The sequence below is a fragment of the Diabrotica virgifera genome, chromosome 3 (assembly GCF_917563875.1).
Source record: "Diabrotica virgifera virgifera chromosome 3, PGI_DIABVI_V3a".
Taxonomy (NCBI): Eukaryota; Metazoa; Arthropoda; class Insecta; order Coleoptera; family Chrysomelidae; genus Diabrotica; species Diabrotica virgifera.
In genome coordinates, this window is record NC_065445.1 from 149724279 (window position 1) to 149752190 (window position 27912).

Sequence of the window (27912 nt, forward strand, 5' to 3'; positions counted from 1 at the left end):
AATTAAAGTACGATTCATTTTTAATCACGTTTTCAAAAATTTCATCAGAATAAATTTTTCAAATGTTTACACCTTGGCAAAACCAGGTCAATTAAATGGGTATTCAAATAAAATAAAAAACCAAAAAAGGTATATTTTTTATAAAAAATGCCCATCAAATGTGTGATAAAGATACGGATTTATAAAAGCGTAAACATCGTGAATACGAGGGGTGATGCACAACTTTTGAAATTATGTGTAATACTTACTTTAAAGCTGCTATGTACCAATGTTTCATCCAGATCTATAACCATACACTTCTTGTGTATATCCTCTTGTCGTGGCGGACTGAGAAGATAACTGCATCTGCTATGGTCAACGCACTGGGTCCCGTCAAGACATTGATCCGAAATGGGGGTTTTTGATTTCTTCGGGCGCAGGCAACATAGTAGTGAACGGAAGAAGCTCTTGGTAGAGCTTTTCTTCGAGGTGGTGATAGTTGTGGGCTGAAGTTGTGTGAGTTGGTCAATGGTGCCATCTTGTGTTGAGATAGAACCTGTAATAAAAAATATAGAATAAGAAAAGACTACTACGATACTATGGAAATAAACGTATTATTTATTGACAGATAATTTCCGCATTTAAAAACATGACAACTAGAATATTATTGATGATCATGTACAACCAACGAACTGTCAACACTGATGGAATGGCCCTGTCCCATTCAAACAGTGAAGCGAGATTGACTGCAACATACAAGAGAGAGGTCCTAGAGAGACAGAGAATTTTTCAGGTAAAATTTGTTATAACTACCACCGTACCTGACTAGCAGTGTCAATTTGTTTGTTTACGAAAGATGGCGATTATCTTCCCTCCTTTACCTGAGTATCTCTATCTCATCCTGAAGTCATTAATTTCGATTTTTTTCGATTCCATCAGTGTTGACAGTTCGTTGTGTACAACCATAGTTTGACATATTTGGTAGCTTTGTAGCGTAAAGTTGTTTGCATTTAATAACTTCGACCAACCAGACTGGGCTCATCTTGTTTATATATGTATATGAGATGAGATGGATACAAAAGATTCTAACTGCCGTGGCGAAACAGTACAAGGTTAATTTTATTATGAACGCCAGGACACTCGTGTATGGAAGGTAATGAACAAGCCGAAGTCCTTGCTATACAGGGCTCATTCAGTATGCCTCTGGAATCCAGGCCAGTCACTGGAGTGCCCTTCAGTACTGGTCAAGATAGTTTTACAGAACTTAATTAAAGCGGTTCTAGAACCCCTAGATCTGTAGTGAGGGTATAAGAGAGACCAGGCTCCACGTAATGGAGCCTTCAAAAAGTTACAAGGTCCAAATCTTCTTAATCGTAGAAATCTCCTGATGGTATGTATGACCGTGTTCGCCTATCTGATGAAGGGGCAACGTTCTGCGCGCTTTGCCCATCTTACGGTCGAAATAATCGTCCTACCAAGATAACTATTCGCACTGTGGTGGATAAATTTGAGTCCACTGGTTCAGTAAACAATCAACTGACACCGCTACGTCGATGAAACGTAAGATTGTAACGATAATGCTGCTCCACTGCTGACTCATGCATCCGACGTGCCACCGATCCGTACACACGCACTCCCGCATTGACGCGTGTTAAAAGAAAGATCACCGAGAATGATATAAAAGGAGCTTTGCCGCAACAGAAGGGGAGTAGCCAGAGTATTGATCTACTAGCCGAAATATATTGCTTGGAGACCAACCGGGCTCTTAAAGCATTGAGTTAAGGCCAAACCGTCCTGTCGAAGCGATTAAGTATTAATTAATCGCTGAGCCGTTACTTACCGGGCCGAGTATTAATTGGTCTGTCCCATCTCTATCCTATACTCGCCCCGACCGTCTTTCTTCTTTAATGTGTGTATACAGTGATGAACGCGCTAATAACCGACAAAATATCGCAAAATATGGAAAATATAGTACATTGTGAAGTAAAAAGAGATGAAACTAGTACAGGTGGAAATTATCGATGTTAACGTATAAATTAACAAAACATTACATATTTTCCCACCTTTAGACGCATCGGAGGAGTATGACAACTGGCACTGTGACAAGAGAATATTATAAAATACTCCTGTCACATACGTTCGAAGTTGCGCCATGGCACGAATGTATTTTATGGGAATTTGAAATTCCAGATATTTCTGTACTGAGGTATCTACGGATAAATGTTTGTAAATAGTTGAGAATGTTGACATGGAAACTGCTTGAATGTCTTCTTGATGAAGCATATCCATATACTTTTTTAACATGCTTTTCTTGTTTTTTAATAGCCAATTAGAGATGTTTTCATCCCAAGAAAATTCATAATCTAATATTTGAAAGTATTGCTTAAGCTGTGAGACCCAGTTGTATCTGTTCGTATTTATTGAATTATTTGCTGAAGAAATTTGAAGCTAACGCAGAAAACAAATAAGAGGAAGTCTTAAATCATGCATTTGCGATAGCTTGATGATCCAATTTAAAGTTAGCTTGAAAATAGTAAAAGAAATTTTGACTCTTCCTGTCTAAAACCTAACAGCATAATCAGGTGTATTGATACTGAGATGTAAAAGTTTTTTATTTGTATTCTTTCTAACTGGTCAGCATATCTCATTCCCCAGACGGGCACACAGTTCATAACAAGGGTTTGAACTAGCGAATCGAAAAGTTGCACACGAGATGTCCAAGAATTCATTTTGGTTTTAGCCATTAAACCTATCACGTTACTAATTGCGTGTTTTGCTCTTTTTACTGTTGTATCGGCCATTGCTTTAAAAAGTGATGTTGTGGTTAGGGTGACTCCAAGATATACAAATTTGTTAACAACTTCTATTTTTTCGTTCTTATATAGGAACTTAGTCTTTATTGCCAATTTGACCGCTTCGGGCAAATGGAATCGTTTCCTGATGGGATTACAGTAGTTGATACAAATAATTTTTATTTTAACAATTTTTTAATTTAATTTAACTAATTAATAATGGCGCTAATCTATTACTAATTCTGACAATAATTATAAATTATAAATAATTCTAATAAACAATTCTAAACAATTTTAATAAACAAAATGTAATTTTTAATTTATTTTTTTTATTTTAATTTTTTTTTGTGAAAATAATTTTTATAGTGCTTCTAGTTCTCATTCTCAGATGAGAAATGCCAGCACTATTAATCTAAAAAAATAGTCAGAAATAATTGTAAGTGCAGATCTATTTGACTTGTATAATATTCCCAATGGTATTTCGGTAAGCTTCAGACCCTTAGCCGAAAATATCCATCGAGTTTTAACATTATAAGTTTTTAGCATGTTTTTTTTTGTTTGATTAATATTTTTTTTATTTTTGATGTATTTTATCTTATTTTATTTTATATTTAATATTAATTTTTTATTTTTTATTATATAAATATTTATTTAGTTAGGTTAAATATTTATTTTGATCCATATTTTTATATATATAATTTTAATTTTTTATTTTATAATTTCTTATTCAATTTCACATAGGTTGGATACTTACTTGATTTCTTCTTCGTCTGATATTATATAATTCTAATTGTTTCATATTATGTCCGCTAAATTATTTAATGTATTATATAATTCTTCATTTTGTATTGTTTTCTATATTTATGCCAACAAGGTCTCTTCTCATATTGTGTGTAATTCATGTGTATTTGTTTGGCTTTCGCAATTAAATCATATGTGTTCTGGTGTGCCTATTTCTCCACATTCACAGTATTCATCATCTTTTAAATTAAATCTATGCAGGTATGTAGGGTACGGACCGTGCCCTGTAAGGAAATGTATTAATCCTTTTTTTGGGTTAAAATAATTTGGTATATTATTTAAATTTGGAATAAAAGAGATGGAGACGTCTTGCTTTAGGGGAATTATCCCATTAGTTTTGCCATTTTCTATATAATATTTCTTCTAATTCTCTTTTTGTTCTAATTTCCTTTCCCATTAATTGTATTATTTTTTCATAATTTTTTTTCTTTGCCAATATCTACATGCACGTTTTTGTGCTTCCAAGTGCATGGGCATTACACCAGTCAAGACTGTTAAAGCTGTTGCTGTAGTACTGAAGGCTCCTGTCACTCTAACAAGGAAACCTCTTTGTGCTTTATTTAGGTTTTCAATATTTTTATTATTTGTTAGTCTGTGTGCCCATACACTTGCACCATACCCTACAATTGAGGCAAGTATCGTACTCAGGTATACGCGCATATGCTGGAACGGAATTATATACTCCCTTTGTGCTAGGCTTGCAATGCAATGCATGACTTTCGCTGCCTTCTCATAGACGCTATTTATATGGTTTGTAAAGAGTCTTGGTTCATCGATTATGATACCAAGATATCTAGTTGTTTTTGTTCTTTTTATTGCTTTCCCTCTTATTTGTATATTTGGATTTTTTTCAAGTTTTCCTTTTATAAGGTTATATGTTGTTTTTGTTTCTGACATAGTTAGTTTAACTTTTTCATCCATTCATTTATATTTTCAAGTACTCCATTTGATTTTATTTGTAGTTCTCTTCTTGAATTCATACGCTATGCTCCCCAGAACTTCAGAATCCACAGCTAACCGTTCCAGCAGTTCTTCTAACATTATGTCCCAAAAAATAGGTCCACACACTGAACCTTGTGGACAACCTTTAGTTATATGTCTCGTTCTTTTATTCATTGGACAACTTAAGCTGGCATATCGGTCTTGACAATAGTTTCTGAAACTGCCGTACAAGTCCCTGGGGCAATGCATCTGTCGAAGTCTTTCGAATAATGCCGGCCACCATAAATTGTCAAAAGCTCCAGAAACATCTATAAAGATCATCAAAACATACTTATTTGTGCTCTCTTCAATTATATTAAAAACATTATTAATAGCATCTTCTGTTGATTTTCCTTCCCTAAAGCCATATTGATTTGGATGAAGTCCAGTTTGGTGTCTTATTTGATTTAGTCTCTTACAAAGTAATTTTTCATGTAATTTCCCCATTGTGTTTAGTAAGCATATTGGTCTATAAGATTTAGGTAAAGTTGGATTTTTATCTTCTCCTTTACTTATAATTATAACTTCAGCTTGTTTAAAGTTGTTGGGAAACTTTTTTTGTCTTAGACATTCATTATACAGGGGGTCCCGAAAAGATTGGTCATAAATTATACCACAGATTCTGGGGTCAAAAGTAGATTGATTGAACCTCACTTACCTATATAGAATAGTGCACACAAAAAAGTTACAGCCCTTTGAATTTAGAAAATAAAAATCGATTTTTTTATATATCGAAAACTCTCAGAGATTTTTTATTGAAAATGGACATGTGACAATTTTATGGCAGCAACATCTTAAAAAAAAAAAATTAAAGTTAAATTTGTGCACCCCATAAAAATTTTATGGGGTTTTGTTCCCTTAACCCCCCCCCCCAAACTTTTGTGTACGTTCCAATTGAATTATTATTGTGGCACCATTAGTTAAACACAATGTTCCTAAAACTTTTTGCCTCTTAGTACTTTTTCGATAAGTCAGTGTTTATGGAGATATTTTGAATATTTGTCGAATCCACCACATATTATTTGTATATGGTTAAGTACGGTTATAGAGACCAGTTAATAATCTGAAAATTTATTTATAATTTACATTTTTAGGTATATTTTGAAAAAGAAGCTACATCTCGATAAAAGGTGACTTATAAAAAAAAAGACTAAGAGGCAAAAGTCTTAAAAACACTGTTTAACTGATGGTACCACAATAATAGTTTAATTGGAACGTACACAAAAATTTGGGGGGTTTAAAGGAACAAACCCCCCATAAAATTTTTACATAAATATATTGAAAAAGAAGCCGCATCTCGATAAGAACTGGTTTATCGAAAAAATACTAGGAGGCAAAAAAGTTTTAAAAACGTTGTGTTTAACTAATGGTACCACAATAATGAATTATTTGGAACGTACACAAAAGTTTGGGGGGGGGGGGGGGTTTAAGGGAACAAAATCCCCATAAATTTTTTATGGGATGGACAAATTTCACTATAATTTTGTCTTAAGATGTTCCTGCCATAAGAATGATACATGTCCATTTTCGATAAAAAATCTCTAATAGTTTTCAATATATTGAAAACAATCAATTTTCATTTTGTAACTTTTTTTATGAGCACATTTGTACTAAGGTAAGTTAGGTTTAATCGAACTATTTTTGACCCCAGAATGTGTGGTATAATTTATGACCAATCTTTTGGGGACACCCTGTATAAAGAAGTGAGTACTGGTATTAAGTACAGTAGGAAAAATGAAAGAATACCCATGAACGAACATATAAAACACGCTGTATTTTTCTGCCACCGTGTCACACAATAAATTGGCCAGCGCAAGTACATATAATAATTATTGTTACATGTACTTGCACTGGACAATTTTCTTTGTGACACGGTGACAGGAAAGTACAGCGTGTTTTATATGTTCGTTCATGGGTATTCTTTCATTTTTCCGACTGTATGTACTCTGAAAGGGCCTGAAGAATTTCTACATGAATGTTATCTGGCCCAGGAGCCTTTTTTCTTTTCATGTTTTTGTATCATCAGTGTTCTAATATTTCTTTGTTCTATTGTTTCATTTTCTAAGTCGTCAGGAGGTAGTAATACATCTAGTAGTGTATCAGTTGAATCCTCCCAATTTTTTGGTAATCAACAGGTGGGTCTTGGTTTTATCAACCTTCGCCGGCCGAGTCTGGTGTCTAACAGAGCTACCGGTTACAAGCTCTACCGAAAACATCGACTCTGTCCATGAGAGTGTGCAGGAATCCTTCTTCTTAAGGTGCCGATTTCTTTCGAAGATTGGTGATTATTATGACTATTTGTATTCTGTTTACAGCTGCTCTAAAAAGCCGATTAGACGAACAATTGCGCGTCCATGATCCTTCCAACTCTACGCTTTTCTAACATCTTTCCCTACATAATATCCTGCAGAAGCTGGTATTTTGCTCCACTGATCACGTGGCCCAGGTATTGTAGTGTTCGTATCTTTATTCTATTATTCAGTTCTGTTTCGTTTGAAAGTATTCGCAAGACTTCTTCATTCGTGACTAAGTCTACGTAAAATATTTTTCATTTTGATAAATGATTGTCTCGCTATTTCCATTCGCCTCTTAATTTCTCTTGTCTGGTCATTAGTATCAGTGAACCAAACCCCTAAATATTTGTAGGACGTAACTCTTTCAACTTGCTTATTATTTATGGTTAAATTCACGTTGGTGTATAGCTTCTTTGTTACAATCATAAATTTAGTCTTTTTGATGTTCAGTTTTAGACCTTAATATACTTGTGGGTATTAGTGTCGGTATGAGTAGAGGAGGATACTAAATAACTAAATAATATGTAACATCAAATAATGCGCATTTTCCTATCGACAGGAGAATCCAATGCAGTCGATTTCATGTCGCTCACAAGAACTCTGCTTTACAAGGACTACAACTTGGCAAATATTGTCATTTCGGTTATGCAGTTGAGCCGCGGCGGACCTTTGAACGATGATATATTCCAACATATGTACTTTGATTTACTTAAGTTTGAAGATACATATTAGTGATGTAACGAATGTCATTTTTTAACATTCGCGAATACGAATGCGAATGCGAATATCTGCTACTGACATTCGCGAATGCGGATGCGAATGCGAATGTCCAGTTTTTTTTAATTTGTTTCTATTTTTGTAATGTTTCCTAAATTTTTAATGAAAAGTTAATTGATATTTAGTGTAAATCAATCTGAATCTTAAGCTTTATTACATAATACCAAATAATAAAAAAAAGTGAAGGCTGATAATGTGATTATACAAGGTTAGGTTCTATCTATCCATTGCCCTTCATTTGTCCAAAGTTGAACGTAGGCCTCCCCCTTACTTTTCCACTCTTCTCGGTTCAGTGCTAATGCTGTCGATCTGGTCGCTGCGTATCTCTTTAGGTCATTCGACCATCTCGTCTGTGGTCTGCCCCTTCCTCTTTTGTAGTCCCAAGGTCTCCAGTGAGTTATCGCTTCATTCCATCTTCCGTTTCTTTGTCTGCTGTTGTGTCCTGCATATTTCCATTTGAGAGTAGCTGCAGGTTTGAGGTTAAGTTACCTTTTCTTAATAAAAAAAGATGAGAAGTGAATAGATTTTGATTTTATTAACCTAATATTATCTTAAAATTATTTTTTTTTCTGGTTTTCATATTCGCAAAACATTCGCACAAATTTCGCGAATGCGTATGCGAATGCGAATATGCAAAAACATGCGAATATTCGCGAATGCGAATGCGAATACGAATATTCGTTACATCACTAATACATATAAAGCACTTAATTAAGGTTAAGGAGCCCACCTCCGTAATGTTTTGAAAAGTGTAGAAATAATATATGTACCTATATGTTATAGTCAAAGTCCGAATTTCAGGCACTCCTAGGTTTGACTAGGCAATCCTCAGGTCTGACTGACGGTCTTAGTCAAAGCCCGAAATAAATTACAGTTTCGGCCTTTGACTAGTCAAACCTAGGAGAGACTAAGTTGGTCAGGCAAAGGTCGAAATTTAATTTTACGAAATCGGGGTTTGCCTAGTTAAACCCCGATCAGCTATTAAAATGTCGTAATTTGTTAGATTAGGGGCCGGTTGTTCGAACGCTAATCAGCATTGATCACTATCAAATACTTAATTACTGTCACAACTGTCAATGTCAACTTTGGTTGGGTTGCCGAAAACATAATTATTGATGACAATTATGAAATTAGTTAATCAATTATGTTAATAATTATTATGTTAATTGACTAACTAATCTCATAATTATAATTAACTATGTTTTCAGCAACCCAACCAAAGTTGACATTGACAGTTGTGACAGTAATTAAATATTTGATAGTGATCAATGTTGATTAGCGTTCGAACAACCGGCCCTAGGTTTAATAAATCGTAATTTTTTAATTTTAATGTTTACTATTTTTATATTGTCGTAATTAAAATAAAAGACTTAGTGCTTATTCTCATATATGTTGAGGCATTATGGCATTTAAAGTTGCACAATACGTTAAACCTTTTACACTTACATAATTTTGAAGAGCATTTCTTATTGCAGTAGCATTTTATAAAGCCTTGTCCTCAAAATTTAGAATCTTTGACAGGGCCGCCTTTAGGTTAATTGACGCCCTAGGCAATTCTCTAGTAGCCGCCCTTTAAGCATGTACCTACCATTTTTGCGAAAAAAAAATTGCAAGCAGGTTTTTTTATTTAAATAAGAATACATTAAAATTGTCATTCCAGTTCGATCACATCAGATTTCTTTCTTGATTTTTCTTTGGAAAAATCATCTATAATGTCGTCATAATTTATCGCCTTTGTTACGTCACTTTCTATGGACAAAATCGACAAATTGTTAAGACATTCTTGCGTCATACTTGATCGGAAATTATTTTCATGACTATTTTAAATTCTTGACATTTTCGAAAATGACCTTTCAGCGGACACGTTGGTTGGCAACTGGAAGGCAGAAATAAATGCGCAAAGCAATATCAAAATTAGGGAAAATATCTTTCAATCCACTCTTTTTTAAATATTTAGATAAATATGTCAATTATTGGCGATTGTTGATTTTATTGTGGTATCCAAATGAACCTTTAAGTGAATGCATTCATGTATGAATGATGTAGGTATCTATTAGTGCAGTCAGTGAGGGTATTTGGCTCAGAATTCCATTATACTATCCTACTGCATCAATTTACTTGATATTTTCACTGTAAGTAGGGAATAGCTCAATAAACAAAGTCTACGATATATCCTATGACGCTTTTAACTTCGGGGTGGTTCCCACCCGTTCTTGGGGGTGGAATTTTTTTTATCAAACTAACACCGGAAGTGGCCAGAGAACCTAATTCTAAGCAATAACTGTTTTATATATTTTTTTGAAAACTCAATACTTTTTGAGTTATTCGTAATTAAAAATTTGCCCTTTTCATTGAAAAATGACACTTTTCGGAGACAGTTTTTTTGATTTTTTTGAGAATACCATAAAAATTGTGCATCTAACGAAAAAAATTATATAAAACATTTTTGTAGTTTATGAAAAAACAGGGAGATTCATTTTTCATAAATCTTCTAGTATTTATAAAAAAAAAAAGAGATGGTAGGTGAAAAAAGATTTTTTTGTGCATGCTCAAATCGGTGTTTTCAACTTAAAATAACAGAGAAATTGTCGATTTTAGGGGTATAATGCTACGGATACCTTTTGTAGTGCTTGAAAAGACCTTTACAACAAGATCTGTTAAATGTCGGTTACATTCAAACTAAGCGAGATATGGTGCAAAAAACTTATGACTAATGTATTTTAAGGAAAAATGAGAAGTATCCCCTCATCCATCAGAATTTAAATGCATTGTTTTTCTTCTAGGATACCCTCTACTATAGTGTTATTTCTATATTCAAAAAGTTGGACGGGTTTAAAATAAATGGTTTTTGAAAAGAATAAGGTCAAATTATAGAGTGCATTATTAAATTTTCTTAAAAATCTTCCTTTTTCTCCATGTAATTCGAAAGTGATAAGAGATACGTAAAAAAATCCCTTACAAAAATGCAGGTTTTCTTTTAGATAACAATTTTATTTTTCTTTCATTACTGTATCTCATTATCATTTTCGAGTTACATGGAGAAAAAGGAAGACTTAAAAAAAATTAAAAATGCTCTCTATAATTTGATCTTATTTTGTTTCAAAAACCATACATTTTAAACCCGTCCAACTTGTTGAACATAGAAATAACACTATAGTAAAAGACATTGTAGAAGCAAAACGATGCATTTAAATCTGGTGGATGAGGGGTTAAAACAGTGGTTTCCAACCTTTTTGTACTTGCGCCCCCCTTTAAAAAGAAAAAATTGTTGCGCCCCCTTAATTTTTCAAACAATCTAATTTCGTAAATACTCAACTGATATTGTAATTTATTTAATGGGCTACAAAATAATATAAAATATCATATAAAAATATACATAAAAAAATAATTATTTATTATAAGAAATAATAATTTTAAATGTAATAAAAACAAATCTTACAAAAATACAAAAATGAATATGTAAAAATTTAATGAGACAATTGAGCTTGTTTTTCAGCACAAATTTTCTCAATCCTTGGTGGTATCATTGTTTAAGACAGCCACTGTAGAAAAATCAGTTTCACATAGGTAAGATGTTACAAATGTCAATAAAATTTCTAAAACTTTGTTTGTCAAAGTAAGAAATTCGTCCTTTACTCGTAGCCAAAACGAATATATTTGCGAATATATAATATGAGGATGATGCGGTAGATGAGGATGACCTACAAAGAGAACTTTATCGATTCTACCAAGCACGTCGACGACCCAACATGAGCATATCCACGTAGAAAACAAAATGCATTACCATTGTGAAAGATCCAATTAGATCCAAGCTCGTGTTAGAGGAGAAACCCAAAGAACAGCTAAACCAGTTCAAATATCTAGGTGTAGACTTATCAATTTATCATAACCCAACCAGAGACCTAAGAGGACAAATTAACAGGGCCGCAGTCATGTCCGGATGTTTGAGAGATGTGATCTGGAATAACCCATATATGAGAATGGACAGCAAAGTTAGAATTTATAAAACTTGCATCAGACCTGTTATGACCTATAGCAGTGGTTCCCAACCTTTTATGTCTGGCGACCCACCTTCTGATATTTTTTCATATTCGCGACCCATCCCTCACTCATGATGATATATATCTACGTTATTCAGCTACTGTAAGAGTCAAGCCGCGACCCACCTGAAACCTGTTCGCGACCCACTAGTGGGTCGCGACCCACCGGTTGGGAAACGCTGACCTATAGCATTGAATCAAGAGAAGAGACCAATAAAACTAAAAGCATGCTGCGTACAGCCGAAATGAAGACACTAAGAGCCATAGCAGGGAAGACAAGAAGGGATAGAATACGAAACAACATCATCAGGAAAGAATGTGGCGTGCAAGATGTAGCAAGCTGGAGTAGACAAAGACGAAGAGAATGATTCAGTCTGGAGGACCACAGACTACCAATAATTGAATTGTGCTAGAAGGAAAACCAGCTGGCAAGCGTCCACCGGGAGACCACCAAAAGGTATGGGCAGTACGAGGGTATGGGGAGATCGACATATCTACAAGTATAAGAAGAAGATTTGGCGCGCGGCTCCAAACGCGAAAGCGAGATGTTTTTGTTCCAGCAAGAGTACAGATGAATGTTTTAGCATTTGTACCAGAAAAATTCGCGGCGAGGATTGTGGATTACGTATACCTATTTTGCAGATTCATTCTTTTGTCACCTATTCGACTTTTTTGGTCTGTATTCGAAAATATTTTAGAAACAACTGCGTGCCCCCCTTGCAACAGTCTCGCGCCCCCCTAGGGGGGCGCGCCCCACAGGATGGAAACCACTGGGTTAAAAATATACATACTTCGCATTTTATCTTACAATAAATTAGTCATCCTTTTTTGTTGCACCATATCTCGCTTAGTTTGAATGTAATCGAAACTTAACAGTGCGGCGTTTTAATGGTTTTTTCAGGCAGTACTTACAAAAGATATTGATAGCATTATACCCTTAAAATCGACCATTTCTCTGTTATTAAATTCAACACACCCATTTGAACATGCACAATAAAATTTCTTTTTACCTACCATATCTCTTTTTATGTTATCACTAGAAGACTTATGAAGGAACGAATCTCTTAGATTATTCATAAGCTACAAAAATGTTTTATATGGTTTTTTTCGTTAGATCCATAATTTTTAAGGTATTCGCAAAAAACCGTCCGAAAAGGCGACATTTTTCAATGAAAATGGCAAATTTTCAACCACTAATAACCAAAAAGGAGTCAGTTTAAAAAATATATAGAACAGTGCGCCCGCCGCCGCCGCTTTTGCGGTGCTGCCGACAGCCCAATAATCCCTAAATTTACGACTTCTGTCCGTTTTGAATGAATAGTGTTAAGAAAATGCAATTTGTTTTCTAGAAATGAATGCCCACTTATATTCCATTGATGGATGTACTATGTACTTAAATGTTATTCGATTTTAATTTTTATATACAAATATTTTTTGTACAGTATTTTTGCCGCCCTCTCATAATTTACCGCCCTAGGCAACTGCCTATATTGCCTAATGGATAAAGCAGCCCTGATCTTTGATACTAATTTCTCTTAGAGACAGCTTAACGTCTGAAACATCTTCGAAATTAAGAAAATTCTCTTTGATTTCTTGAAAAATGTGTGTTTATTGTTCTGTATTTCGTACCAACTCTATATAAACCGTCAATTGTTTTATCTTGTATGCTACTCAAAATATTTCGAGCATCCTCTTTGGCTCTATCAAAGCTGGGGATAGGTATTGTTACAGTTTCTCCGATCTAAATCGGAGGACATTTTTTTTTCACTTAATTATTTCATAGAAATAACCTGGACATGAAGACCTTCAATCGCATTTCCTTTATTTATTTTAATCTTTTCTGTCTGTGGACAACGCATGCTCGAACGCGTGCCAAGGAGAGGCGTGCCAAGGATATATTATCCAAAATATTTCGAGCATCTCCTTTGGCTCTATCAAAGCTGGAGATAGGTATTGTTACAGTTTTTTTCGATCGAAATTGGAGGACATTTTTTTTTCTCTTAATTGTTTCATAGTATTGGCCTGGGAATGGAGACCTTCAATCGCCTTTTCTTTATTTATTTTAATGTTTTCTGTCTGTGCACAACGCATGCATGTAACTTTTCTTTCAAAACCTTCATAGTATGCACCAAGTGTGCTGTCAGCGCACAAAATATGTACCACCTGATTTCAAATTATGCACGCATGTGAAATCTATTAGGTATCTCAATTCTGCGGAATCTATTACCTCAAAATATTTTTGTAAAAAATTTATTAATATTTTTAAATATTTAATGTTAAATAATTTTCTCATTTGTTATGGTGTAAATAAATTATAATTATTTATTGGCGTAAAAATTTCCTCCAATTTCGATCGGAAAAACTGTAACAATTCCTATTCCCAGCTTTGATAGAGTCAAAGCAGATGCGCGAAACATAGCATATAGAGTTGGTACGAAATACGGAACAATAAACACACTTTTTTCAAGAAATAAAATAAGAGAATGCAAAGAGAATTTCCTTAATTTTGAAGATGTTCAAGACGTGAAGCTCTATGAGAAATTAGTACAAAAAAATTTTTATTTTGAGGACAAGGCTTTATAAAATGCTACTGCAATGAGAAATGCTCTTCAAAATTATGTAAGTGTAAAAGGTCTAACGTATTGTGCAACTCTAAATGCCATAATGCCTCAACATGTGAGAATAAACACTACTTTTTTTAATTTTAATTAAAACAATATAAAAATAATAAACATTAAAATTAAAAAATGACGTTTTAATGAACCTAATCTAATAAATTACGACATTTTAATAGCTGATCGGGGTTTGACTAGTCAAACCCCGATTTCATAAAATTAAATTTCGACCTTTGCCTGACCAACTTAGTCTCTCCTAGGTTTGACTAGTCAAAGGCCGAAACTGTAATTTATTTCGGGCTTTGACTAAGACCGTCAGTCAGACCTGAGGATTGCCTAGTCAAACCTAGGAGTGCCTGAAATTCGGGCTTTGACTATAACATATATACAACCAAACTCCATTCAATACATTATGAATTATCACATTTACTGAATGCCGTTTTGTTATTAAAGTACTCTAGCAAAATTCTCCTCGGTTAGAGTTGCAGTTCGTCTAGAAAATATAACTATAGTACTTACACGCAATAACATAATACTTCTTAGAAATACTCGAATGTACCTTATAAACTTCCAAAGTGTAAATATTCCAATCCAAGATATTCACCTATTTACTAGAATTCAGTCGATAAAGAAAAATAGCTTTTTTCAAATGGCAGTAAGTTACTCTTACGTTCACACTCCACATGGGGCTAGCCATAGAGCAACGCCAGTTTAATGGGGCGATTGCATAGATTCTTAAGCCGGATCCAGACTATGTAAAAAAATATGTTAATAACAAAGTTGTACAACAAATTTGTTGTACTTCAATGTTGTTCTGTAACTTGTTATAATATAGCATGAGCATCCAGACTATATAACAAAAAATAAAACAGCAAAGTGCGCATAACTTTTGCAGCATTTTAGTTGGATAGCTGGTATGTTAGGCAGTATATAAAATTGCGTCATATATAGGTGATGTCGTCATAGCAGCAGCAGCTTGTGTAATATTGTGGAGGCGACGCTGGCGTGTTAAACGAAGATTTTGGGTGCATCCTTCATTAGCAACTCGAGTTAGTGGTACAGCTCTTTTAGCAGCTGATCTGGAAAGGGGTGACATAGATCCATCGACAAGAGACATTAAATGTGATGGCAGTTTTAAAAACTTCTTAAGAATGAAAAGTTCTGATTTTAAATTTCTTATAAATGAAATCGGCCATAAAATATTCAAGAGAGACACAAGATTTCGAGATGCAATTCCAGTAAGAGAAAATTAGCAGTTACGATAAGACTCTTAGCAAGTGGAGTAAATTTTCTAAGAAAGTATTTCGAATATTGTGCCAGAAGTTTGTGACTCTCTCATCAACTGTTTAAGAGACAGAATAAAAGTAAGCATATTTTTTAAACGTTTTATTCATTGTTTCAAAGAGGAAATAGCATCTCTGTAAAATTTAATTCCTCAGTATTATCTTCTGCACCTGTTCATTATTGAATGTCAGTCCCTGTTTGAATTGGTGCAGCTGGAGAAGTAGCGGATGTAGGTGTAGAGGACGGAAAGAAAAGGCTCAGATGTACTGTATGATTGAGTGCCTGTTGGAGTAGCTGGTGAAGCAGTCTGCATCTGTGTAGAGAATGAAGTGAATGTTACAGGTTCTATGTCTGAATACTCTGCTGTGTAGAGAATATTATTTATGTCAAATTTGTCGTTGATTTGCACCGATTTGCTGTTAAGGTTCCGCAAGGTAGTTACTACATATTCACCATATATTATCAAAGTCATCTCGCTTTTTCATATCACTTGATAGTTGTTTCATTACCGCGTATGCATCTTCAGATTTCGTATCTATTGCTTTTCTTTTGTTGGATTGAGTTGTAGGTGTACTTGCATTAGTTTTAGCTATAGTTTCTGTATCTATTTTCACTTCTACGGCTATTGCAGTCCATGCGTCGTGGCCATTTTTTATTTCTCTTTTTAAAATCAATAAATGTAGCTCATCCCGTAGCAATCACATAATACTCGTTGCTCATGAAATAGCTCAATTAGATGAGTATTCAGTTCTTTCGACAATTCCATAGCGTAAATAACGTGAACAGAGCAAAGAAAATCTAGTAAAATCACTCAAGAACGAACAAGGCGATATATGACTCCGATGGTTGCTGCTCGCGTACTATGCCAGAGAAATGTTTCAATTAAAATGTTTTTAGGTGTAGAGCAGTCGCGGTGCGGTTTTACAACAATATTTTATAACTTTCTTTGATGTTTACCGACATCTGTTGGATAACATAAAACATGCTATATAACCAGAAAAATGTTATACAACACTGTGTTTTAAAACTTTTTTCTTTAAAATTCTTTAACAAGTCACAAAACTTTGTTATTTAACATGTTTTGTTACATAGTCTGGACACGGCTTTAGAATTCCAAGCCTAATTTATTATGCGAGGTACATTCTTAAAAGAAATGTCAGTGACAACATTGATAGTTTATGCGTTTCATTCTATGATTATTCTCGAGTCAGTTGTTCGTGGTAGAGTTTTATTGTAGTTGTCGTTAATGTTTTAACTAGAAATAAAAAATAAATTTTTACACAATCTGACCGAACTGCATGACGACTATACATGATACGAATCACTGATTACTTCAATTATATAATCAGATGTGGCTGCAATTATGTTGATATGTGGTCAATAGAGATTACAATCTAGAGGCAATTGTAGATAATAAACTAAAATAATAATACATAAAATGTAGATAATAAACTTCACCACAAGGAGAATATTTAGTACATTACTGTATGTACATTATTTATTTTACAATCTACCAAGATTGTCCGATAACTATATATGTTACAGTTCAAGTTGATTCTCAGTTAGAGTTGACTCCAACTAGTTGGAGTCAACTCCAACTGAAACGAGCAGTAAAAGTTGATTTTAAAAATTTAAATCAACTTTTACTAGTTGGAGTTGACTCTTCCTGGATCGATTCAGTAAATGTTGATTATACGAGAATCTCAAGTGCATTTTTGATGAGTGTGCGTTTCTTTGTTTTGACCGTTTCAAATACTTATTAGTATAGTCTGTAACGTCGCCCCCGTTAGGTAAATTATTCTGATTCGATTTTTTGCACAAACTTACTCAAAGAAATACATCCGTATAACAATCCTTATAACAAATACACAGGGTGTCACGCCGTACCGCGGTCGAAAAATTGTTTAACCAATTTTTGTTAACCAAATTCACAAAAATAATTTTTATCTACTCTATCTCATATTATGTAAATGTAAAGGTTTTATTGTGTGAAAATTGTAAATATAGATAGCAGTGCATGAAGGGTTTAAAGTGTGTCTGAAGTAACAATGTATTTTAGATCGGTTTTACTTTTTCGCACTGTTTTTTAGCACACTTTCATATAATTAAACATCCTTAACTTTCGCCTTCGGGAGGAAATCAGACACTCCCTTGCAACGGCAACTGAAATGCTCACAAAACAGCGACCACGGAAGCAAAGATGGATGACAGAGGAAATATTGGATTTAATGGACGTCAACTAAAAAACAACAAATCTGTAGGAAAAGATGAAATACCAGCTGAGCTATTGAAGTTAATCAACGAGGAAAACTTAGACCTTCTTCTTGGACTATTTAATAATGTTTACAATACAGGGACTATCCCTAAAATATGGCTTGAATCAGTCTTCATACCACTGCCTAAAAAGAAGAATGCCAAATTATGCCAGGACTTCCGCCTTATAAGTCTATTAAATAACATTCTGAAGCTTTTCTTGCGTATCAGCAATACAGAACAGAATATATTATAAAAATGTGATGAGGTTACCGGTCAAGAACAATTTGGCTTCAGGAAAGGTATGGGGACACGAGAAGCAATATTCTGTCTTCAAACTCTGGCACAAAGATACAAAGATCAGCAAGCAGACCTTTTTATCTGTTTCATAGATTTTGAGAAAGCGTTCGATAGGGTGAAGCACAAGACCTTGATAGAAAGATTGAACGACATCGGAGTCGACAAAAGAGATTCTAAAATTATAGAGGCTATTTATTGGAATCAGACAGCAATCATAAAGACCAATGGTAATACGTCAAGGCCAATTGAAATACAACGAGGTGTTAGACAGGGTTGTGTGCTATCACCCATACTTTAAACGTCTACTCTGAGGTAATATTTGCGAACTCTTTATCGCATTCTTCAAAAGTAATCAGGATAAACGGGCAGAGAGTAAATAACATCCGGTATGCAGATGACACAGTATTAATGACTGATTCGGACCATAGTCTGCAGATACTGTTGGATAGGGTTACTGAGAGTTGTGAAAAAATGGGGATGAAGATCAATACTGCGAAAACCAAAGTTATAAGAATATCAAGGAACAAAAATTTACCTCTTCCAATAAATATGTGAAACACCAACAGCTTGAATATGTAAGCTAGTACAAATATCTTGGTTGCTGGTTCAACAATCAACTTGATTATAAACAAGAAGTTAAGAGCGAGAATCGAGGTAGCCCAACAGGGGTTTATCAAAATGAAAAGCTTATTTTGTAACAGTAGCATTAATATCAGCCTTAGATGTCGTTTTCTGCATTGCTATGTGTGGTCAATACTTTTGTATGGAACGGAGGCCTGGACACAACACAACACAGCCTTTGAACTCTGGCTTTATAGAAGAGACTTGAAAATACCTTGGACAACCCACACCACCAACGAATATGTTCTGAAAAGAATAGGTACAGATAGGGAACTGCTAAAAATCATTAAAGTCAGAAAAGTTAGCTACCTGGGACACATAATGAGAAACAAAAAGTACCGCCTCACGCAACTGATCATCCAGGGTAAGATTGAAGGAAAACGGGGTCCCGGTAGGCGCCAGATTTCATGGCTTACAAATATCAGAGACTGGACCGGCCTTGATTCAACATCTTTGTTTAGAGCCGCATTGGACAGAGACAGATTTGCCAGTGTAGTCGCTAACCTCCACTAAAGGAGAAAGCACCACAAGAAGAAGAACTTTCGCCTTGTCATGGTGATGACATGTGAGCAATAAATTACAAAAAAAGTTTTGACAGTTTTGTGGTTTGACAGAAGTTTGAATTTTTAAATGACAAAATGGTGCAATGGTGCATCTCACTCGCACTCACATTGATAGCTGCGTCAATACGCTCCTAGCACTCATTGTTAATAATTAAAAATAACCGCTTAGTAATAAAATAATAACAAAAATTTCTTCAGTATCTTGTAGGGGGCTCGTTAAAATTCGTATGACAGTAATGACAGATGACTTTTGCATATTGTATACCTACCTAATTACTAAATCTGTAAAGTTATGATTTATTTTGTATGAATATAATTGCGAAACACTACAGAATTTTACTTTTTGACATAAATTTTATTAATAATAAGATAAATTTTGTACAATATTTTTAATAATTAAAGTAAATAAATTTGAATTTCACTCAAATAAATAATCGATTGCTGCCATTGACCACTTACATTCAATCTCCGTTAATTTGATTAATAATCGCGGCAGGTAAAGTAACATTCTTCTTTCAATACAAGAAAGTGTTACTTTACTGCCGAAAATGAGGGCAAATGAGTACAATAATGGATGATTTTAGTGACGTTTGGCGATAAGCAATGATTTTAAACAAATTCGCTAAAATAATTTTTTACTTCGCACAAATTTTTTTTAGATCCTTTGGGCCTTTTTTCTCTAAAATTTACTGTTGTCGAGTTATTAGCGACTTAAATTTTGAAAAACGCCAAAATAACCATTTTTAAGGTTTAATAACTCGGTTAAAGATAATTACTACGCCAGTGTACGTGGGTTCGAGTCCTGCCAAAGACAAACCATTTTCATTTCCAATAATGACACGAGCCGTCTCACCGTGCCTCGGAGAGCACGTTAAGCCGTCGGTCCCCCTGGGCTAGTGTACAGTACATCGACACTAGTTACTTGAAACAGGGTTGAGGATGTATTTGGCGCCGGAACTGTCCGAAAGGCAAAAATGCCATACTATATTATATATTATGAAAGTCAGAAACTAAAAAAAAAATCAAAGATTACAGCTACCTCTATAAGATCCTGAAGAAATTTTTGTCATTATTTCATTAATAAGATATTATTTTTCATTAAGAGATTCTCATTAATAAGAGATTCACCATTGGACGGCCGGAATGGTGCATCTCTTTAGCACTCACCATTGACGGCCGCCTAATACGCACTTAGCGCTCATTGTTAATAATTAAAGATAAAGCTTAGTAATAAAATAGTGACAAAAATTTCTGATGGATCTTGTAGAGGGGGCTATAAACTTTGGTTTGGTCACTTTCTGACTTTCATAATAATGGATTTTAACCGAGTTATTAAGCCTTGAAAATGGCTATTTTCGCATTTTTCAAATTTTAAATCGCGTATAACTCGACAACAATCAATTTTAGAGAAAAAACACAAAATACCTTTTTTTGCTCAGAATAACCCAAATGATCTAAAAAAATATTGTTCGAAGTGAAAAAATTATTTTTGTGAATTTGTCTTTAAAAAATTGTTTAAACAATTTATCGATCAAGGTACTGCCTGGCACCCAGTAGATTTGTTATAAGGACTTCTTTTTGAGTAAGTTTGTGCAAAAAATTCGAATTGGAGTAATTTACCTAACGGGGGCGACTATACAGCCTAGACTAATTTGAACACTTTCAGTAACATTTAATTTCTAGAATCGGCTGTTTGTATGAATCAGAATCAACTTTTACTAAATGGCATTGGGAAGAGTATACTTTTCCTAGTTGGAGTCTACTTTTACTAGTAAATGTTGAATATAAATCTTCATTTTATATTTATAATCAACTTTTACTGAAACCAGCCGTTAGAGTTGACTCCAACTAGTTGGAGTCAACTCCAACTGGATAATCAACTTGAACTGTAACATATATACTAACAAAGAAAACGTTTTAACAAAAGCATTTTACTTTTCAACATTCAAGTAAGCAATGCCTTATAACTCCAACAACAATAGCAATTATATCGACATTGAACAAAATTGTCAAATTGTTGATTAACTGTTCAGTTTTGGAAACGGGCAAATAATCATCGATGGAAGCCAAATCAGGGGAATAAAGCGAACGAGGCACTAATCCTTCCAGAAATTAATGAATTTTGACCAATGCAACCCCAGGTGCATGGACTAATGGATGATGGACTTATTTTTCTATAAACGTATACCAATATATTCCGAATCTTCTACGCTACTCTATTAAAGTGGTGTCACTGCCCAACCATTCCTTCTTCTTTAAATGCCATCTCCAATGATTTCCGGATTCCTATCATTTAGGGCTGGTTAAGATTGGCAGAGTACTGAAATGCCTACGAATTCACACGGACGACGCACGGATCGATTTCTATGTAAACAGCACAACAGTCTTATTACAACAATTACCTGCAATTGTTGCAATACAACAACTATTAAATTATATATAGGGTGGAAGGTACTTATGGGATAAAATTATTTCTGTCCTTGTTCTATGCAATTTTAAAAAACGCTGAGACCCGTCGATTTTTATATAGAAATGTGCGCTTTTTAAACATAAACTCAGGGTGATTCACGCAAGTCTAGCATGGTTCAAAACTTTATTTTTAATGCATATTTTTATATTTTTAACAGCTGCTTAACAACCTGATTTCAATGAACTATATCATGTATGCTGTATTATGAATAATATAGGGTGAAAATTTAAAATTATAATGTATGGAAACCACTTACGGAATAAAATAATTGTTTGTGACCTTATTTTAGAAAATTATAAAAAACGCTAGGATACGTCAACTTTTAAATTCAAATATGCTATTTAAATATACAAATTAAAGATAGTGGACTACTATAGTAGTGGACTATGGTAATCCACTATCTTTAATTACATATAATAAAACATCCTGTATATTTTTATATTTGTATAATCTACAACCTCATCTCAAAAATATCTATTTTGTAGTAGTCGGAGAGATTTATGCACAGCACATGACAGAAATGCACGGAGAAGACTGAGGGACACCTATATCCAGCAGTGGATAGATCCGGGTTGAATGATGATGATGATGAGTCGGGAGAGATAGAAGCGGATTTTGCTCGTAATAAATAATATAGACAAACTATACGGGGATATGTTGAATTAGTCGTGTACATAACTTTCCCACACGGGCAAAAACCAGAGTGGGGACGAGGGTAGTTATAAGGGGTCAAAGTCGCGGTCAAAGCCAGGGATTCGAAGCCAACAGGCAAAAGACCAATAGGAAGGCCCTTTAAAAGGTGGCGAGGTAGCTGGCAGTCAACATCACAGCTACGAATACAAGCTCAAAATCGATAAGGAACAGGCCAAGAGGCCTATTATAAGAAGAAGAAAAAGAAGAAGAAAGTCGCGGTTTTTATTTTTTTTGTGACGCTTATGATCGAGATGGTGCACCAAAATTTGGGAATAAGTAGGTCATGAGGTAACTAAGTAAAATGTCCAGGGACGGAACGCTGCGTGGTGGACAAAGGGGTGGAAGAAGGGGGTGAACATAAAAATTTTAAGGGGTTTTTTTGTGACGTTCGTTATGTAGATAGTGCACCAAAATTTGGGAATAAATAGACCATGACATAACTAAGTAAACTCTCCAGTTATGAGAGAGATGAGAGTAGTTATAAGTGGTCAAAGTAGCGGTTTTTATTATTTTTTTTGTGATGCTCATGATCGGGATAGTGCACCAAAATTTGGGAATAGGTAGGCCATGACGTAACTAAGTAAAATCTCCAGGGGCGGAACGCTGCTTTGGGGACAAAGGGGGTGGGGGCAGGTGTGAATATAAAAATTATAAGGGGTTTTTTGTGACGTCCGTGATCGAAATAGTGCTTCAAAGTTTGGGAATAAGTAGATCATGACATAACTAAGTAAAATCTCCAGGGGCGGAACGCTGCGTGGGTGACAAAGGAGCGGGGGCAGAGGTAAATTTAAAAATTATAAATGGTTTATTGTGACGCCCCTGGAGATTTTGGTTACTTACGTCACGATTTATTTATTCCCAAATTTTCACACCTGCACTCACCCCTTTGTCCCCCACGAAGCCTACCGCCCCTGACGATTTTGCTTAGTTAAGTCATGATCTACTGATTCCCAAATTTTGATGCACTATCTAGATCACGAACGTCAAAAAAATCCTTAAATTTTTATATTCATCCCTGCCCACCACCCCTTTGTCCCCCCACGCAACGTTTCGGCCCTGGAGATTTTACTTAGTTATGTCATGATCTACTTATTCGAAAATTGTGGTGTACTATCACGATCACGAACTTCACAAAAACCCCTAATCATTTTTATATTTTACCCATGTAGCCTTTCGCCCCTAGAGATTAAAGCCCCTTATAATTTTTTAATTACCCCTACCCCATCCCTTTGTCCCCCTCGCAGCTTTCCGCTCTTGATGATTTCACTTAGTAGCGCCACAAAAAAAAATAAAAACCGCGAATTTTACCTCATAACTACACTCGTCCCCCGGTCTGGTTTCCGCAACTGGAGATTTTACTTAGTTATGTCATGTTCTACTTATTCCCAAATTTTGGTGCACTATCTTCATCACGAACGTCACAAAAAAACCCTTATAATTTTTATATTCACTCCTGCCCCCACCCCTTCTCCAAAACGCAGCGTTTCCGCGTTCGAATTTGATCCCTTATAAGGCCCGCTCTGGTTTCCGCCCCTGGGCCCGTATTCTTGAATTTCAGGGAGTAGAAATGGTAAGAGAAAGTGACGTAAAAGTAGGCGTGGCTCCCTAAAACCGACAATGCTGTATTCTTGAAAAAAATTCTCTTAATCTTTGAGAGAAATGTCACTCCCCAAGGGAGTAATAATTTCTACTGGTAGTATGTAAGAGAAATTGAAAATGGGAGTGAAAATAACAATACATAATCTTAAAAAAGCGGAGAGAAGTCTCAAAACCGTTTATTTTATTTCTATATCTGCTTTCTTCAATATCCATGTTTCGAATACCTAATATTATGTGGCTATGGGAAAAATTAGAGCTCTTACCAGCTTTTACTTTGTTTGCATAGTTATGGTTAAATTTTTCCAAATTGTTACGTTTCATCATATTCATAGCAGTGTTCTATGCATCTCTCTGTCACATAATATAATCTTTTCTTGATTGATGGATTCGACCGTTACTTGATGGAAGTTCATTTTATCTAACAATAAAACACTGAAAACGTTTGTTTTCTATACTTCCACAAAATTTATTATATCTAAGTGACTACAGCTGTTTCGGCGGAGTGCCTTTCTCAAGTAATATAGTTTACAATGTGTTTGCCTTTTTAATCTTCAACTGAAGAGGTTGAGGAGTGGGGAGCTGTTTGTCTCGAGTTGGTCATTCAGAATTATATCTGTATTTTTCAGTTTATTAATTTCCATAGATTCTAAAAAAGATAGCTTAAGGCCTTTATTTTGGATATGTAGAATTTGAAACTCTTCATTGAAAGAATGATTATGATCTAGAAGGTGAAGTGCGTATGTAGAAGTGTCTGTTTTTCTATTGTTGAATGCCCTTTTGTGTTCTGCTATCCGTTTGTCAAAAGTTCTGCCAGTTTGACCGATGTACGTCCGAAAACGTACATCGGTCAAACTGGCAGAACTTTTGACAAACGGATAGCAGAACACAAAAGGGCATTCAACAATAGAAAAACAGACACTTCTACATACGCACTTCACCTTCTAGATCATAATCATTCTTTCAATGAAGAGTTTCAAATTCTACATATTCAAAATAAAGGCCTTAAGCTATCTTTTTTAGAATCTATGGAAATTAATAAACTGAAAAATACAGATATAATTCTGAATGACCAACTCGAGACAAACAGCTCCCCACTCCTCAACCTCTTCAGTTGAAGATTAAAAAGGCAAACACATTGTAAACTATATTACTTGAGAAAGGCACTCCGCCGAAACAGCTGTAGTCACTTAGATATAATAAATTTTGTGGAAGTATAGAAAACAAACGTTTTCAGTGATAATCTTTTCTGTCTGAAATATTTTAGCTGATCCAATTGTATCGAACTCTGGGTTTTAATTACAATTTAGAAAGGTTTTTTTATTGAGATTTCCCAATGTCAGATTTTGTTGTTTTACCTGAAAGTCCACCGATTGAAGTTTACACTTCAATCCACATGTAGATGTTATAATGTAACTTCTATAAATATACAGATTTATGGATAAATTTCTATCTATCTCCATATCTATAGAATAATGTCTATTAGATATCCATACAAAGCTATTCCAACAAGTCTGAATTATAGTGACTTCGAAGTAAATACATATTGGGAAGTGCTTCAATAACCAATATTTACGAATTACAAATGGTAACAACTCTATAACGTTCAGTGAAGATGCCACACATATAGTTTGTCATAAAATGGTAATTGTTTTAGTTCCATTAGTGTAACAATTCGAGTTATTTCATTTTGTAACTGATTTTTTTCCTAAGCGTTTTATTTTCTCAGTTGCCAACAGTTAGATTTCTAAATTTTACGCTTCAGAGTTAGCTTTGAATGTTAAAAAAATTCAAAGACTGAATCTCCAAGGACAGATGATGAAAGAAATATTTTCGCAAGAAGGCATATATTTATATTCTTTTCCTGTAATGGAATCTCATTACTGCTGAGCTCACACACAGATAATATATTTACAGGGGGGTTGAACTTATCTGAAATGTATCGGTTGTATCTAAAGCAGTGCACAGAAAATAATTGTCAGTCTATTAAAGAGCATTTATATGGAAATATTTTTTAACTTCAATACTCAAAGCTGTAGTATGTATGTTGTTTTGACTTGTTAGCAGTTCAGGTTGTTCCAAACGAAGACAGAAGTGACTTTTTTTATAAAAGAGGGCTTGCCTGTTACAATTACACAATTTACGACATACATAATAAACAAGGATATTGTTTTTTTATGGCACGACGGGTAGTTTGTAGGGGTGTTAACAAAATAGGTGGTTGTTTGTTAAAATATTTGAGCGATCATGTTATAGTAAAATGTCATATTTGATTTTATTTTATTTATTCAGTTAAGCTCATTTGTACCTTTCGGCATTGGGCTCAAAAACGTCATATTTTACTCAGATTCAAGAATACAGCTTTTTAAAATCGAGAGAAATTGTGTAGGAGTAGAAAAGTGAGTTAGCGTAGTGGGGAGTAAAATTTTCTCTCGATTCAAGAATAAGCGCACTGGAGATTTTACTTAGCTATGTTATGGTCTACTTATTCCCAAATTTTGGTGAACTATCTCCATCCCGAACGTCACAAAAAAACCCTTATAATTTTTATAGTCACGCCTGCCCCTACCCCTTTACCCACCACGCAGCCTTCCTCTCTTGGAGAGTTTACTTAGTAACGTCATGACTTACTTATTCCCAAAATTTGGTGCTCTATCTCGATCATGAGCGACACAAAAAAAATAATAAAAACCGCGACTTTGACCCCTTATAACTACCCTCGTCCCCCACTCTGGTTTCCGCCCGTGTGGGAAAGTGGTGTACACCACTAATTCAACATATCCCCGTATAGTTTGTCCATATTACGCTTTAAGCTCTTAGACTATAGGGTCTGTTAAAACAAGGTGAAATTTTGAAATTATGTATAATTTTCGTCAAGATATTAAACATTTAAATTTTTGAAATTGTTAATTTGGGTATGACACTTTAAAAGGGTAATATTTTATAAATTAGCTGTCAATTTTCTAAACTAAGTATTAATATAGTGGGTTTTGTATTGAATGTTTTTATTTAACGAAATTTTTAAATAATTTCAAAATTTCACCTTATTATTCATAATAACCTTTTTTGAGATGAGGTTGTAAAGTAGCTTCTAATAACACAAAAACATACAGGGTGATTCATTAAAACTAATGATCATGAACTATGCTAGATTTTGGTGACTCTCCCTGTATATTAAATTTACGTTTATAAAGCGCCCATTTGAATTTTAAAGTTGACGGGTCCCAGCATTTTTATAATTTTCTAAAATGAGGATACGAACAATTTTATTCCAAATTTCCATACTTGATAATTTCAAAATTTCACCCTGTATTGTTCATAACACACCCTACATGATATGGTTCGTTGAAATCAGGTTGTTAAGTAGATTTTAAAAATATACAGGGTGTTCCATTAGAATAGAATATAAATATGTTTTATTGTCACTGAAAATTATACAATTTTATGGACAAAGCTTAACATAGAGTCACAAAATATATATACAGGGTGAGTCACCACTAACGGGACGGAATATTACAGCGAAACGATAAAATATTTGAAAAAAATTTAAATTGAATAGTTTGTAAGTTGATAAAAGCTACATTTTAAAATTATTTTGAAATATACAGGATGTCCCAATAAATGGCGGCGTATCAAAGTTATATTTTTTCTTACGGAACACCCTGTATTTTATTGCATTTTTTAATTGTCCGCAAAAAATAAGGTATAGTTTCATAAGGCTTCCCTATACCTATGTACAGAGTGTTCTGAGTTATGTTGACTTTTCTTAAAATGAGAAGTTTTAAAAGAAGGCTTATTCTCAAGTTATTTAAGAAATTATAAAAACGTTACTTTTGCATCTAAATAGTTGGAT

At 34.4% G+C, this 27912-nt stretch overlaps 1 protein-coding gene across 1 annotated transcript in view; it reads right to left on the reverse strand.

The window, feature by feature from the left end:
* LOC126881352 (phosphatase Herzog) overlaps positions 1–27912 on the reverse strand; it is a 105172-nt gene that overhangs the window by 49338 nt on the left and 27922 nt on the right. Inside the window, exon 2 of the mRNA XM_050645601.1 lies at positions 249–535. Coding sequence (XP_050501558.1) covers positions 249–535 — 287 coding nt within the window. The remainder of the gene's footprint in view (positions 1–248; positions 536–27912) is intronic.